The sequence below is a fragment of the Protomyctophum parallelum genome (assembly GCF_964188405.1).
Source record: "Protomyctophum parallelum genome assembly, chromosome: 7".
Classification (NCBI taxonomy): Eukaryota; Metazoa; Chordata; class Actinopteri; order Myctophiformes; family Myctophidae; genus Protomyctophum; species Protomyctophum parallelum.
Window position 1 is genome coordinate 9,083,350 of NC_139705.1, and position 15,592 is coordinate 9,098,941.

Here is a 15,592-nt window from a genome sequence, read left to right on the forward strand (position 1 = left end):
TCCACCAGGGCAGGTCAGGTTGTGGCCTCCTGGTGGCGCTATAATAAGCCAATGTGAAAAAGGGTTTCCTCTTGTACTGCCTTTTGTCCAGCACCTGGGCTAGAGTGGAGGTGCATGCTCTATTTCCTTTGTTAATGTGAAAAAGGGTGCCATTTGTTCTTACCCCTTGAATGGCAATTGGATGATTTGAGGCATTTTGTTCCAAAAAATGTGTTTTGCAAAAATCCATCTGTTGGTGGCACTATAACAGGCCAATGGTGGGATATATTCCTCAGCCTAGTAGGAACGTCTGTGAAAGATTTCACGTAAATTGCACGCTGCGTTCATGATTTGAGGCTTTTTGTTCAAAACGGGCCAATCCTGCAAACTTTGAAAGCCAATGTTAGCCAATCACGGAATATGAAATATTGAACAGATCCGTCTTGAGCACATGACTATAGAGACACTGTGTAACAATTTGTGGGATTTCTGGACAAAATATGGAGGAGTATTATCAAAAAATGTGTTTTATAATAAGCCAATGTGAAAAAGGGTGCCATCTGTCTCCTGGTGGCGCTATAACAGGCTGTTCTGGAAGATTTGGGGCAGAGGTTCATCGTTGGCATCTAGGGAGTGTGTGTGCAAAGTTTGGCTTCGACCGGGTTAACGGTGCCGGAGATTAGCTGTACACAGATGGATGGAGAGACGGACGCACACACACGGACGGAGTGCAAAACATGCACTGCACTTACGTCCGTCTGCCTTCGGCCTGGTGGAGACAATAAATACTGTCATCAGTGAATGTCAACTAATTTCTGATATGCCGATAGCAGTCAACGAGGTAAGGTAATATCATGCGATATGATATACCGCCCATATATCGGTAAATGACTTTATGCCTTATATGTACAGTAAAGAACCTTGAAGTGTATGAAAGGTATGTTAATAAATAACATTCATATTTACTCTGAAACAGTGAGTAAATATTTGGGTTTTAATGTGATTTCAGTAGGTGTGAATTTACAATGAAAAAGAAAGGAAAAAAGGCTAGAAGCTTCTGTGCTACCTTATACATGCCCTTTGTAACCTCACACTCACTTTAAAAGCAGTTTCCGTCAGTATATCAAAATGACCTCAGGGGCCCCGCACATACATTAGGCTGATGTATGAGCCTTGCACACCGCACTGCTCTTATTCGCGCTCTGGATGGGAAAATGGCTGATCATTTTATTGGGCTGGGTGGCTGTAAATCTGACAGGTAGTGGTGCCTGTTGTTCATGAGGAAGTGTTCTGCGGAAGGCATGCTACTGTGTGTGTGTGTGTGTGTGTGTGTGTGTGTGTGTGTGTGTGTGTGTGTGTGTGTGTGTGCGTGTGTGCGTGTGTGCGTGTGTGCGTGTGTGCGTGCGTGCGTGCCTTCAGGGCTTTTTTGATTTAAGGATGCAATAAGAAGAATGTCTCTGAAAGTAGCACAGAGTAAGTCCCCCCAGGGAAGGAAAACACCCAGCTACTGGATATGGCCTCTCTCATTGCACTACTCCAACATTCTGTCTTTAAAATTTTATTTTATTTCAGTGCTTATTTGACAAAGCCAAATACAAAAAACCCCACAAACAGTGAGTGGAGGTATATCTGTGGCCTACTGTGCACAATAAATATTAGAGACAACCAGACTACTGCAGAGCCATGCCGTAAAAATATAGAAATACATTAAATTATTGGACTCATGAATGAGAAAAAGTAAATAATAAGGGGTCTAATAACTGTGTTGCTGTCGGACTTCTTGTGGCCAGTCTATGATGTCAGTACTATGACGTCATTGTCTTCCAAAAACAGATTTGTGTACTACATTGGTATACGAATATAATTCTCGACCATTCCAACCTGTTTTGTCGGTGAGCAGGTAGGAGATGCGTCCCAGCTGTTCGGGTATGGTGCTGGCTCGAACCACTGTCCCTGGTATCTTGGAGTCTTTTCTGATCATCCAGCTGAAAACCATCTTTCCCATATCCAGGTTGACACGCAAACTAGATAAAAATAAGTCAATTAGAATAGTCAATTAAGTCAAAACCACATTAAATTAAATAAAAGTTCCCTTAAATCTGAGGAAACGGACAGAAATGGGCTTGGCGTGAAAGCTTCCAATAACATCAAATGGGTTGTTTTTACGTTATCGGGTCAGGATTATGTATGCCCGATTATACAACATTTCCCTTTAAGAGACGAGTCCCACCTGATTGGCACAATGTTAGAGAACAGCAGCAGGAAGCGGAAGATCTGCAGGTACCAGCGGCCGGCGAAGTGCTGAAGGGCCACCATGACGAGGGAGACCACCAGCAGAGCTCCAAACAGGATCTTGGTTAAACAGTTCACTTCCAGGTCAAACAAACCCACCTATTACAGGCCACAAAAGGTGGTGGACATGCAGGGACAGACTTGAATCAACACTCTCAACAACAGTTAATCAAACGTCACTGTTCTCAAAACAAGTAAATGTACTTATAGTATATCTATATAGTATATACTTCTCAGTAAGCTACCGTATATGAGGAATAATTGAAGGCAGGCCTTCAAATTTTGGTTCACACACACAACTGCACCTTGTGCTTAGGGTCGGAGGTGTTCATAACACTTCGCATCTCCTTGCCTGTATAAATCACGACCCCCACCACGGTGCCTGGAGAAAGAAAGGAATACAAATCACCTCAGGATATAAGAGAAGCCCCCGGTCTTGATAGGATGTTTCCCAGACTTACATTCTTTTTTTGGGGGGAGGCTTTTGATGGCCAAAGATATGGGCTCTGCTCATAAAACACTTTGTGGATACAGCCCCTTAGGACCAGAGTGATATATTGGCCAAATTGACATATCAGTAATTATTTGACAACATTGTTAACAGCAATTATGCAGTTGTCATGTCCTGATAACCACTAACGTCCCTATTTTTAGACATTTCGAAAAGTTATTAAAAACTAGCAGGTCTACATGCTCACAACATGTCATCTTGCGACACACTGTGAGCTTGTAGAGTGGCGATGTTTGGTAATCGGTGGTATAGGAAAAGCAGACCCTTAAATCTGGCTCTAGTGTGAAGGCTTTACCAGTGCTCAGTCAGATACTTACCAGAGGCGATGACAGTGCTGGCCCATAGTGTGTTTTCAATGCTCAGACTTTCATTGACCGGAGGGTCTCCATCTTCCTATAAAAGATAAGGCAATGTACAAATACACTGAGTGAGGGATCGTAGCTAAACAACAAAATACTGTCCGTCAAAAACATAAAAGGTAGCTATGAAATAGGGATATTTCTGAGGACAGTCAGAACTCACCCTGGTGAAAGTACCAATAAAATTGTGGATATCGATGTTTGGTTCCTCAGCATACACATATGATCTGATCTGGAGAAGGTCCTGTGAGGCAAGGCAATGATAACGTGTCTTAGGAACATGTCCTTTGCAGATGTAGATTATAATGCTTTATAAGTATGTTCATAATGCATTATAGACATTGGCTTCATAGACTGTGTTACCAAAGTTATAGTAAACGTAACAGTACTAGGGTTGACCTCAACTAAAATACATTCTTAGAATTGTTTGTCGTTGATATATAATAACAGAAGGAAAAAATAAACCTTGCTTCTCAGTTACTCCGTTATAAGTCGGTTATTGGTTCTAAATATCAGTTTCTATATATTTTTGGTTCATTGCCAGGCCTACTCTGTATGCTGGGACTCACTGCTGCAGTGGGCAGTCTCTGCGTGCAGGCCACTGGGAGGCGTAGTTTCCAGTCTGTCTCTCCATCCAGCTGGTCGGTCCTCAGGAAACAAGAGCCTGGAAGAAGAGAGAAAGAAAGCAGCTGCTACTTGTTGTGTGAGATGTGAACACATCACCTCTAGGGGGCACTGCTACATTATCTTGTAGCTCAGTTACAATCCATGGAATTGGCATTATACAGATACAGATAAGGGATACCCTAGTAATATTCTACCACCTATACAACCTGCTAATGAGTTAGCAACCAACTTTTGTCATGCTGTTTTGATGTGCATACACGCTTTAAAATAGATTGTAGTAGTACTTTAATTGGCAAACCAATAACCGTGTGCAATGTATTATGTAGTCACAAATGACTATAGGCACTTCCTATGAATGGCTCTCAGCTGCATGCTACGGTCTGTTGGGATCAAGTTGAGAGTAAAAATGTAGGGAGGAATCCAGCCTTGCCCATCCCCCACCACCAGTCTGCATGCTTCATCCTGCCCACAACTCCCAGTCCTGGCCTAAACTCTTCATAATTGACCTAATGGCCTCCACATGGAAGAGAGATAACCAAGCACTATTTCCAGTAAAACAAAGCTGTTGTTTTTCTTCCCCCAACAGGAAGAGGTAATGACAACAGGCATCAAGCTGCCACCTGATTGAAAAGCTAGAAGTCTTAAGCAAAGCAACCGGGAATGTAAGATGGGAGATTCTTTTGTTTGTTTGTTTTGCTGCGCCTGTTTGTTGTGAGAGGACGTTATTTTGGATTGGACATGAGTGTTTTTTGCATATGTGCAAATGAACACTGCAATGCGCTTCACTACATCTTCGCCAACAAATCTTGTTCTGATCCACATTTGTTTATTCCAATGAGGCATCTTGGCCTGATCGCCTGGCCTTTTTCTCTTTGCATTCCAGATTTTGTTTTACCTGCCTTGATTTTACTTTTCATTATCTTATCATTTGAAAGACAAAATTTGCCTCACTATACGGCACGGACTAAAAGAAAGGCCAATGTTCCTCTGACCAGACCCATCATCACCATCACACTAGTACACTACACACACCACACTTTTGAGCGATAACTTAGTACTGGACCCAATTACAATTTAGACATTGTAGGACTTCCTGTCCTGGCTCAGGGCTAATCCCAGCACCTCAGCACCTTTTTTTAAACAGGCCATTTCCCCCAGCCAGCCCAACTAGCCTGTTGTGGAGATCTGGATGAATGACCAGCAGATGTTTACCATTTCTTTCAGAAGTCCTTAAAAAGATCATGTCAGCAGGAACGCGTTGGTTCTGCGTAGAAAGAAAGACAGAAAGAAAAACATGCCGTCAGTATGACATCCTGGTGCTGCACTTTGCCTCCATTTCTGCACTTTGACTGAAGAAAGCAGGGAAGCAGGACTTTGAGCTTTTCATGTGCCACTTTACCTGCATCCAAGCCAGTCAAAATAATAAGCTCTCCTGCAAATCATCCTGCCATGGCCTGAACAGGACCCTGAACAGGTTTTACACTCTGCCTGACCCAGTCCCTCAGCTACAAAAGCTACATAGAATTATTGGAAGATGAATACCCCATCCGATTCATCTTGACAGATTTCCAAACATTGGACTGGACATGGATTATTGTTAAGTGGTCGATGGTCTTAATAAAGATGTATTATGGCTCTTGAGTTGAGGTAATTTGCAAAAACCTCTGGGATTTTGTTTTGTCTGCCATTCATTTTAAGCTCTACGGCTTCCATATCTTATCATTTTAATTCAGCAAACTCTGAATCACTCAATCATGTGAGTGAAATATGTGGACCAGTAACATATGTGACCTTTCCTTCAGCTGTGTTGAAGTGAGTGATTCCAAAAGAAGTCCCCCGTTGGAAACTGAAGACAAGACTTGCATCTCATATTTCATGTACAAAGACTTTAGAGAATCCAGTCTACAAGATAGCAAGGACACAGATAGCTGAAGCCGAATGCCACCAAAGGTGGGCTTAATTACATCTTTTAAACAATCGAATAGTGTTAGTTTGCTTTCAAGTTAAAAAAATAAATCGTATCAATAAATGGTACTTCATTTGATTTGTTTGGGAGCCAATTATAGGCATATAACTTTGCGTCAATTGTGTATGCATTGAGTTTGACAGACCGAAGCTAAGCATTGATCACAAGATCACAAAATCTTTACTAACTCTTTTCACCTCAATCACCAGTCCAGCACAGAAGATTAACAAGGCATTCATTATGCTTGGTCATAAAAATGGAAACTTTAGAAAAGTGACTGAGGCAACATTTCACAAATAAAATTGTATATAAACATACAAACCTTTTCTACAATTATAAGGTCTCCGACTTGGATCCCACTGCTTTTAACCTTCACGGTGCCTGAAAGATATAATATTAAATAAAGTGAATGGCTAATGAGTGTATATTTTATTGATAGTCTATGCATTTCATTGGGTGAAGGCAAGTTGAAGAATAGAAACAACTGAGATTCAAAGTTATCAATCACTCAGTGGACATTCCAAATCGGATTTTGAGTGAATGCAGACAGACAGTACAAAGTAAAAATCCAAACCATCCATGTAAACGTTCAACATGGAAGTTAAGGGATTTTATCACTGTGGAACATCCTGTTACCATTAATGTCATCCCAAAGGGTAACAGGACAACTCACCCCTTTTCTGTTTTCCTCCCGGAATGAGAATGGTGAGAATGGACAGCAGACAGCTGGACTTTGAATATCTATAAACTTTCACGACAGCAGACAGCCTAAGTACAAATATAATTTATGAAAAGGCTACTACAGTGAAGTCGGTTCACGGAAGTTGTTGTAGGCTATCTGGGGTGTATCTGACGAGGTACCATTTGAATGGGCAAAACCTTTATACTAAATTGTTTATAGGGTCAATATAAGTAAAATGATAAAGCCTTTCCATAGGAGTATCTTTTTATATTTTTCCAAAAAGAATACAAACAGCCAATAGCAGTTGTAGCAGTTATCCCCCTCACTGGGGAAAATTCCGGGAGGAAAAACGGGCAAGCAAAGGATCTTCTTTTTTTTTATAGTGAACGCATCGCAGTGCAGTGCAGTGCAATCCATTGTGAACTTGCAGACTGGCTATTTTTGTTATTTGAAATAGGATTTAACACCCAAACACTATACTCACTTCCCATGGCCGTGCAAATACATTTAGTGTTCTACTCATCTCCTCTGGGTAACAAAGCAGAGTGAGCTGTTGTTCAACATGCCCCTCCAGTCACCCCCATTGCAATTTGGGAAAGTAATTTTCCATGCAGATTTGAAAGAATGCTGGGGGAGACAGAGTTGAGCCTTTTCTCCCATTCCATTTGGAATGAGCAGGCAAAATTGTTTGGCAGGGGTCACTGACCCATGACCTCTGCTGTGACCTCTGGGTTTTGCATATGCAAGACATTAAAGCACATTAATATTGCTATGCATTAGCGTCACAACACTTCCCATAGTATTCTGTTCCACTAACAAAAGGAACGAAAAGATGTTAGGAAGAATAGGGACCTGCAAATAACAGAATTCTTAAAATTTATTTGAGTTGAGGTATGCAGATACACTAATCAAGCTAAAGATCACCGAAAATTCGATTGAAAACCAGTTTTAGTGATTTATTTATTATTTATGTATCTGATCAAGCAGACTGCCGTGATGTTATTGCAATATCAAAACATTATGAAAACTAGATTCTTACCTTCCTCATGAGAGAAATCACAGCCGTTTTACCTCACAGAGTTTCCATAAACCACAGACCCCCGTGCAGCGGGGGCCACTATCATGGAGGCAACCAGTCATTGTGTTTATGGGTAAAACAAGCTGCCACATCAAAGGGGCAAAGTGATGGAAACCACAAGAGGTCTCCTGCTTTTTATTGCTAGTAGCACTTTATCCCAAGCCCTCTCATGTACACTTTTACATTTCTGCTTTCAATTACTCCACATTTCCCCTAGCCCCTATAAGTTTTAACAGGACCAACTTCCTACAGTTAATAGATACTAATGCTGAAAGAAAACAAAACACCACGTTTCAGAAAGAAAAGGGAATTCAGGTGTCAAATTCTTACCTCTTGTGGAAAGCTTGCTATAAATCTGTGAATTCACTTCTTTATCTCGGAGGTAGCATCTTATCTCTTCAACTGCCTCTCTTACTATCGTAATAGCCAAGACAATGCCCTAGAGAAGGCAAAACAACTATTAATCATAGTTTTCTTCAAAATGGCAGTGACAAACACTATACTATAGTGTGCTATACTTGTTGAATGTTTGTTTGCACACTCAGCCAACACCTGAACATTTCATTATAGTAAGAAATGATTACCTAATAATCAATAAAACAGGTATAATTCTTTAAAGTTTCACAGTAGTTGCACAAAACAGTGTTTGTGACTTAAGATATAACATACCAAAGGGACCCAGTAAGTGTAGAGGGCACCCAACCGAAGCTCGTTGACAAACTGAGAGCAGGCCAAGAGCAAAAAGTACAGGTTGAAGAAGTACTTGAACTGATTGAACAGCACCTGTGAACACACAATGATATTTTATAGAAACACAGAATGAAAATAGTTTGTTTACTTAAAGTAAAAGGTATTATGGCTACACAGTCAAATCTTCAATGCTAATTTAACTCGGTCTCTGAATAAACAATTTTAGTGTGTAGTGTACACTACAGTATATTAGAAGAGGCCGAAGTCAATCAACGCATGGCATGCAGTCAATTGTCAGATTCCATAAACTGTTCACAGATATTGATACAAAAAGTCTTAATACACTTATATAACCCACCATGCAAACAGCTAAAACATTTGACACCAAAGTTATTAATAATTTAACTGTCATGTTACATTGCAACTGTGATTAATTAGAACTGAGGTGCAAGATTACTGTAAAGGGAATGCTTATGCATTCTCATACTGTAGCTACTGCAGGGGATTTTCCAAACTGTTCGACTTAGCAAACTGGAAGAAAAGAATAAGCATCCATCGAACAGATAGACTTACACATTAAGTGCAATATATTATCTGACACTTAAACTGAAAGTAAATTATTATTATTATTAATGTCTGACTTCATATACAAAAAAGCCTCTTAAGATGTTAATAGTCAATGTGGGAAACAAATGCATAATTATGTAAAGAATGTTCAGTCAATCTGATGGTAAGAAACCATTACTTAGTAACCTCTGTCCAAGATATTTCCAAACCTGTAGCTTATAGGAGATCTAAACTGAATTTCGTTGTTTCATGCAAGCAATGACAATAAAGATCTATCTATCTAAAATCTACACACACTGAACTTTCATGCATTTTTTTGGGTGGGCTCATAGGCCCTCATTTATCAACGGGGTTATGGGTGTACACCAGGTGTACACAAGGTGTACACCAGGTGTACACAAGGTGTACACCCAAATGTGGGTGTACACCGCGTTGATAAATGAGGGCCATAGTGATGTTATGATAACGCAGGCCAGCACGTGGTCAACAACACATTGTCTAAAAATCTGTGTGCACTGTGCAACACATATGATTTATTACATTTGGAAACAAACAATATAATTGGACCATGTAGATTTGACATTTCTGGAGCGGGAGTATAAATCGGGCTTAAATGGCAAAAGTACAGAACAACATATAACACCTTAAAATGACTGCATCTACATAAAAGCACAGCGAGCTCTGCCTACAGATCTGTCCTCAAAGAACCTGTAGCATTGCAGACCACTGAACATATGTCACAAAATGACTGCTGGCATGACCTGATGACAGCAGTCACATTCTGTGACAAGTGTCATCAGGGGGGTATCCGGAGAACTCGACAATTTACCAACTTGCCGCAGCGAAAGTTCTTCATCAATGTCTTCATCGTTATGCTAACATGCCGTCTTCATCAGTGTAGTATGTCAAACCCACAGATGTTATAGTTCATTTCCAAAGTGATCAAATTATTTTGTGGGATTAAATGGTCAGCTATTCAATGATAAAAGGTTGAGTATGTGAATACTAGGCCTACCAATTCAGGATATTGTTTACTAATGAATTACATTGTTTCGGTACTTTGGTGTTTCAACTTTAGCATTACCACTTCATCTAGTGTAAACTCTAAACAACTATCCTCTCTCTCTCTCAATTCAATTCAATGTAAATGAAGGTGAAGTAAAACTAAAATGCACTAAACCGCGGCGAGTCTGTAAACTGGCGAGTTCTCCGGTATCCATCAGGGGCCATGCTTCCAAGCATCCAGAGGTATGCCAACAATCTCATACATTATAGGCATTTTGCAAGCGTTCTCATCCAGGGTAAGACATGAGTGTAACAAGGCTAAAGGTCTAGATCAGAGTCTTATATAATTGTACATGTAAGGTTCCATAATTCCATTTGAACACATTCCCTGGATATATAATAGTGCTCCTTGGCGAGAGAGGAGATAGAGAGAGAGAGAGAGAGAGAGGGGTAGGGGAGTGACCCCTGACTGACACTCACCCCAGGCAGGAAGGTGAAGAAGTTGTACTTCTGGTTGTTAATGACGTTCCTGGGGTACCTCTGCTCCCTCTTTTCTGGGTGGCCCAGCCACACCGTACGGGGACGGAAGTCCCCCATGCCACAGCATCCCGACCATGGGCAGCACCTGGGGAAGAGCAGCCAAATGGTTTCATTGTTTTATAACTGGACTCGAAAAGCATATATGGTCAGCTTTTCCTGTCATAACCAGAAACATCTTTATTGGCATATCACAGGTTTACAGGTGTAAAAAAAATGGGGGAAATTTGTTTTTGTTCAAGAGACGATATCGCTTAGAGATGATAATCTCTCCTTTTTGGCTAATTTAAACCAAAAAGCAGACATCTTGTTCATGCGTTGCTTATTGAAGCTACAAATCTACAGAGCAGACAGAGCAATGTGACCATGAGGGACTATGGGATTGGACACTCATATGCTCTTTCCAGTCCCTCCTCGTCTCCACCCTACCCAAACATTCCATTTTAATTAACACAGAGGCCGCTGACCTCATAGCATGCAGTGATTTCAATACTTACTTCCTGGACTATCAAATACTGATTGCAAACCTAACTAGAACTGCACTCTGTCGAGTGCCTACTTGCTTGTTGCACACTAGTAGGCCATAAATGGCCTACTAGTGTCGTGCGCAAGCGGAGTGTGCAAGTACTGTAGACTGCTACAAACTTTCAAATCTCAGCCTCTCTGTGAAGGAACGTTTGCAATATTGGATTATTAGGTTTAGCTATTTGCTACGTACGGTACTTAGCCTCGATACCCAGGCTTTCATTTCGTCTGCGCGAATAATGAAAGCCTGGATTTACGCATGGGCTGCACTGGCCTAAAAGTGGGATCGCTCCAAATGATATGACGTCAGGGCTCTGAGCGGTGTGCACCCCTCAAAATAACACTGTGAGGAAATCATTACCAGTGGAACTTCAAACGAGGCTATGCGAGGAAAATGAGGAGAATGGCTGAAGAACCCACCACACCTAAGAAAAAAACCAACGTGTGCCGACTCTGTGGAAATAACTTTGACAGTCCGTTAGAATGGTATACTCCAGCAACCAGTGGTTTCTGCTTATGGTCGACACAATAACAGTGCTGCACTGGGGGGGGGAGGAGAGACCGGGGCTGACGGACAGATCGGTGAACCAATCAAGGTGTGCGCAAATCTGAGCCGCGGCCCTCCCACCTAGGCCAGAAAGGTCTAGCGTTAGCTCGTTAGTATTTTGAAGTATGGTAATGATTACTTATGCCTGTTACGGCAGTGGTGTCAGATTACATACAAGTATACATAGGGGCATTACCTTTAGTCCACCCGACATGTCATCGTTACGTCACCATCGATAATCAATTATACCCTGGCATTGGTACATATATTCATCACGTCATATGCTCATATGTCTATATATGTATATGTCTATATGTATGTATTTTAGTTGGTTAGTGGTATAATGTGGTTACTCGGGTGGTTTGATGCGTATGTCCCTGACACTGAAACATATCATTACGTCACCATCGTAAACCAATTAGACCCTGGCGTTGGTACATAATCTTCATTACGTTATGGGACATCCGCGGAAAGCATACCTGCATGGTCTGCTTCCGTATGTCCCGGGCCAGCATATGACATCATATCACGTGCATTCTAAGGGACATTGGTACATATCTTCATCACGTCATGGGACATATGCTTCGTAGCATGACGGAAAACATACCTGCACGGTCAGCTTCGTGCCAGCATATGACGTCATATCATATGCTGGCCCCGGACATACGCAATTACGCATCGTAGCACCTGACTGCTTACTTGCACGCTCTGCTTGCGCAAGTAATAAGAAAGCAGTGGTTGAAAGTAAGTTAGTACTGTACATTTACACAAGTACTATACTTACCGGTTAGTATAATTTTGAGGTACTTTTACTTTACTTAGTCAAATCAATTTAGACAATCGACAAGCTCACAACTTTACAAAGCGTTGTGAGATTGTGTATATTTGCGTGGATTGTGTTATTTTAGCCTACAAAGTAAAGCAATTAAAGTACAGCATATGGTCTTCAAGCCACATGTCCCGGCCAGGCTCCCGGCAGACGATCCCCAGTGTCAGTCTGTCAGAGATGACACTGCACAAGCGATTCTTGACCTCCAGGGGTTCAAGTTGTGCACGTTTGTCTAGTCTAATCCTCTGTATAATCTTATCTAGCACATGCTTCTGTGTAAAAACCTTAATCATTAAGGTATACTACTGCAGATCTACATAACATTGCAATCACATGATCTGAAATTAAATAACATAGGCATATGCATCGTTAATATTTACGAATGCACCATAATTCCAACTCTGAGGCAGGTGAATTGGATGCAGGGCCTTTCTTTCTTATTTTGACACAATTTCACACAAATCAACATTGCTCTTTTTGTACAGTTCCATGATATGTTTTGGCGTTTGAATACCTATCATTTTTTGTAATAAGTGTGTTTCTCATTTGTGTGACATCATTTCTACTGGCAGTGGCAGTTTAGCCTACTTGTCGCGATAGCAGCTAGGTGTTTCTCCATCATCAAAAGGCCTGGTCATGTGCGAGTTACAGTAATTCTACAATAATTCATAACACCCCAGATAGATTTAGGAAACGGTAGTTAAAATAACATCTAAATTGTGGTCTATAATAGCAGTAATTTGGTCAGTCCTCTAGCGAACAGAGCAAATATTGGCATGGGCGTCATTATTGCACTTGACTTGCTCTGATAGCAGCAACCGGAACAAGGATATGTCTTCTGGCGCTGTAGCTGTTTTGAGCTTAGCAATAATGAATGGAAACATAGCCTAATCAATATCAACGCGTTTATAAGTGAACCGCAGCGAGTAAGCGACTAGCATTCGCGTTGTTAAAATGTAGAAATAAAACACGATATCGTTCAGTAGTACGGGTCGGGACAATGCCGACCCACCGCGCCTCTGTAAACAAGTGTCATCGTCATTAGCGAACGAGCGTTAGTCCCATCTGCCTTTGCCAAATGATTACTTCGTTATTTAGACGTATGTTATATTCCACATTCAATGCCCTTACCCATTCCTATGTTTACTGTCGTGTCTTTTCTGGCGTCTCACGGGCTGTAGCGGAATATTGTCCGTCATTCCTGCAGCTCCGGACAGTCGAAGCTGCGGGCACAACACAATCACCTCGCTGTCTCTAATCTATGTTCTGGGCGGAGGCTGTTCTGTCACTCTTGGGATTGTCTGGTTCTGGGTTCTGGTATAGGCAACGGCAGGGCGACAGTAACCAGGGCAACTATTCACTGGTCTTTCCAGTAAAACATTAGGGATTTTAATGAATTTATATTATTTAGCGTAACAATTTACATTAGCTCATGCATTTTCAAGGTTTTTAAGATCTATGGACCATAGTAATTCTATTAATTGTGATTAAGTGATACCTAGAGAGGCCTACTAGTTTTTTCTCCCAGAGGCCTGCATACACTATAGTAAAAACAGGCTAGTTGACTTAATTTGATTGTGGAAAGACAATTACGTTGGGCATTATGCTTTAGTTGTGGATGCAAATGTATTTCATACGAGGGTGCAAATTAATAATGGGATAATAGACTAAACAGAACACAGAAGTCGTTGAATAGCCAGTAGGCTACTGGAGATCAGCAAGTTCCAATCTGAAGGTGACTTGAGGGAAATCAGGGAGAGGGATGCAAATGTTATCAAGCCAACATGGAAAAAAAACATTAGGCAAGGCAAGGGACCAAACACATTCAAGACTGAACCAAACACTTTTACACTGGTAGGGTCTATGGTTAAAATACCATACAAATGAATAACATTTGAAAAGCCATCCTGATTTTATTTTTCAAAAAACCAAAACATGTAGGTGAGGGAACAAAAATTGAGAGAAACATTTACATTGTAAACAAGCCAAAAGGGCTCACTTTCTTGAATTGTAGGAGACAACTTTAAAGCAGTTCTGACACATTTTGAAAGGCACAACTTGGTAAATGCACATCAATGGGGAATGTACAGTAGGAGCCTATAACTATTCTGACCATTCTGAGATGTGTAAAGTGTCCAGTGGTACATTCAGTACGATCCAACTCAGCAGGTTGAGAATGAGATAATATCACATACTCAATGTATTGGAGAATGTACAGGGCACTGAGATTAGGAAGGCTCAAAGAAAAACAAAACGAGGTAGACATTTACCCTTCCAAAACATATTACAATATAAATAGTACAAATGCTATGACAGTTGACACAATAATGTAGGAAAAATAATCAGAATCAACTAACAAACCTAAGATTACAAAAACATGAGAAGGAAAGAAAATGACAACAATGTTTATTTGCCCTCTTCCAGTATGACCATCATGGTTATAACAAGCAAGAAATATGAAATGTAACCCCCCCCCCCCCCGCCCCCCCAAAAAAAGAAAAGTTATTTACCAAAACAGGAAATATAAAGTGCAGGTATGAAAACATTTGGGAAGTTTGTAGCCTTCAGCAATCCAAAGTGAGTCTTCAGCAGTACAAGGAGCTGAAAACATTAGATATTCTTGTAAACTGGGATGAAACGCTACAATGAAAGATTTAAACGCTACAACATATTGGAAGTATCACAAACAGAACCTTCATTACAATCTTATGGTGCATTAAAAAGTCAACAGCAACATTTACATGTAGGCACTTAGCAAAACAGTTTCCTACTACTGAATCTCAGCACCCAACAAAAGACGTTTGTGAATGACACTCGTAAACCATACTACGAAAAATGGATGGTTGAGCAAGAGTGCCTTGATGTGGAACAAGACAAAGTTTGCCAGAACATTGGAGTCATGACAAAACTCTTCAAAAGAACATGTAACACTACAAAACTGTACAATCCATAAAGTTCAAAATTGGCACAATAGAAGAGTAGTCATGAACATGGTTAGCTACACTATTGTTCCCATCAACACTAAAACATCATGTCCATAATATCAGTCACTCCCTGAAACTTTCCCTCCACAATTAGAGTAAAATAAATCCTTCAAAAAGTACATCAGGGAGACAGTCTGAAGTAAAGCAGTTTCAAGTAAGTTATACATTCAATTTCTGAATATGCAACTAAAAGTCACAGAACAAAAATACCCGCATATTAAAAAAAATGAACAAAAAAACAGTAAATACAACTACAGTAGTTATATCAAGTTGAACTGAGAAAATAACACTTGTGATTTGTTCAAATCAGGAAGGGAAAAAACAGCAATTAATTTAAACATAACTATGCTCAGTGAAGGTTTACTATGAAAACTGATTGTACCCATCATTGACTCTGTGTGGTGAGTCACAAGC

At 40.6% G+C, this 15,592-nt stretch overlaps 1 protein-coding gene across 1 annotated transcript in view; it reads right to left on the reverse strand.

The window, feature by feature from the left end:
* atp9a (ATPase phospholipid transporting 9A) overlaps positions 1–13,449 on the reverse strand; it is a 36,331-nt gene extending 22,882 nt beyond the window's left edge. The window contains exons 1-12 of the mRNA XM_083768364.1: positions 13,326–13,449; positions 10,237–10,381; positions 8,164–8,277; positions 7,825–7,933; positions 6,057–6,115; positions 4,981–5,032; positions 3,711–3,805; positions 3,305–3,385; positions 3,100–3,175; positions 2,577–2,653; positions 2,210–2,370; positions 1,861–2,003 (exon numbers count right to left, since the gene is read on the reverse strand). Of these exons, the coding sequence (XP_083624490.1) occupies positions 1,861–2,003; positions 2,210–2,370; positions 2,577–2,653; positions 3,100–3,175; positions 3,305–3,385; positions 3,711–3,805; positions 4,981–5,032; positions 6,057–6,115; positions 7,825–7,933; positions 8,164–8,277; positions 10,237–10,381; positions 13,326–13,393 (1,180 nt within the window). The 5' untranslated portion in view covers positions 13,394–13,449. The remainder of the gene's footprint in view (positions 1–1,860; positions 2,004–2,209; positions 2,371–2,576; positions 2,654–3,099; positions 3,176–3,304; positions 3,386–3,710; positions 3,806–4,980; positions 5,033–6,056; positions 6,116–7,824; positions 7,934–8,163; positions 8,278–10,236; positions 10,382–13,325) is intronic.
* Positions 13,450–15,592: the final 2,143 nt, after the last annotated feature.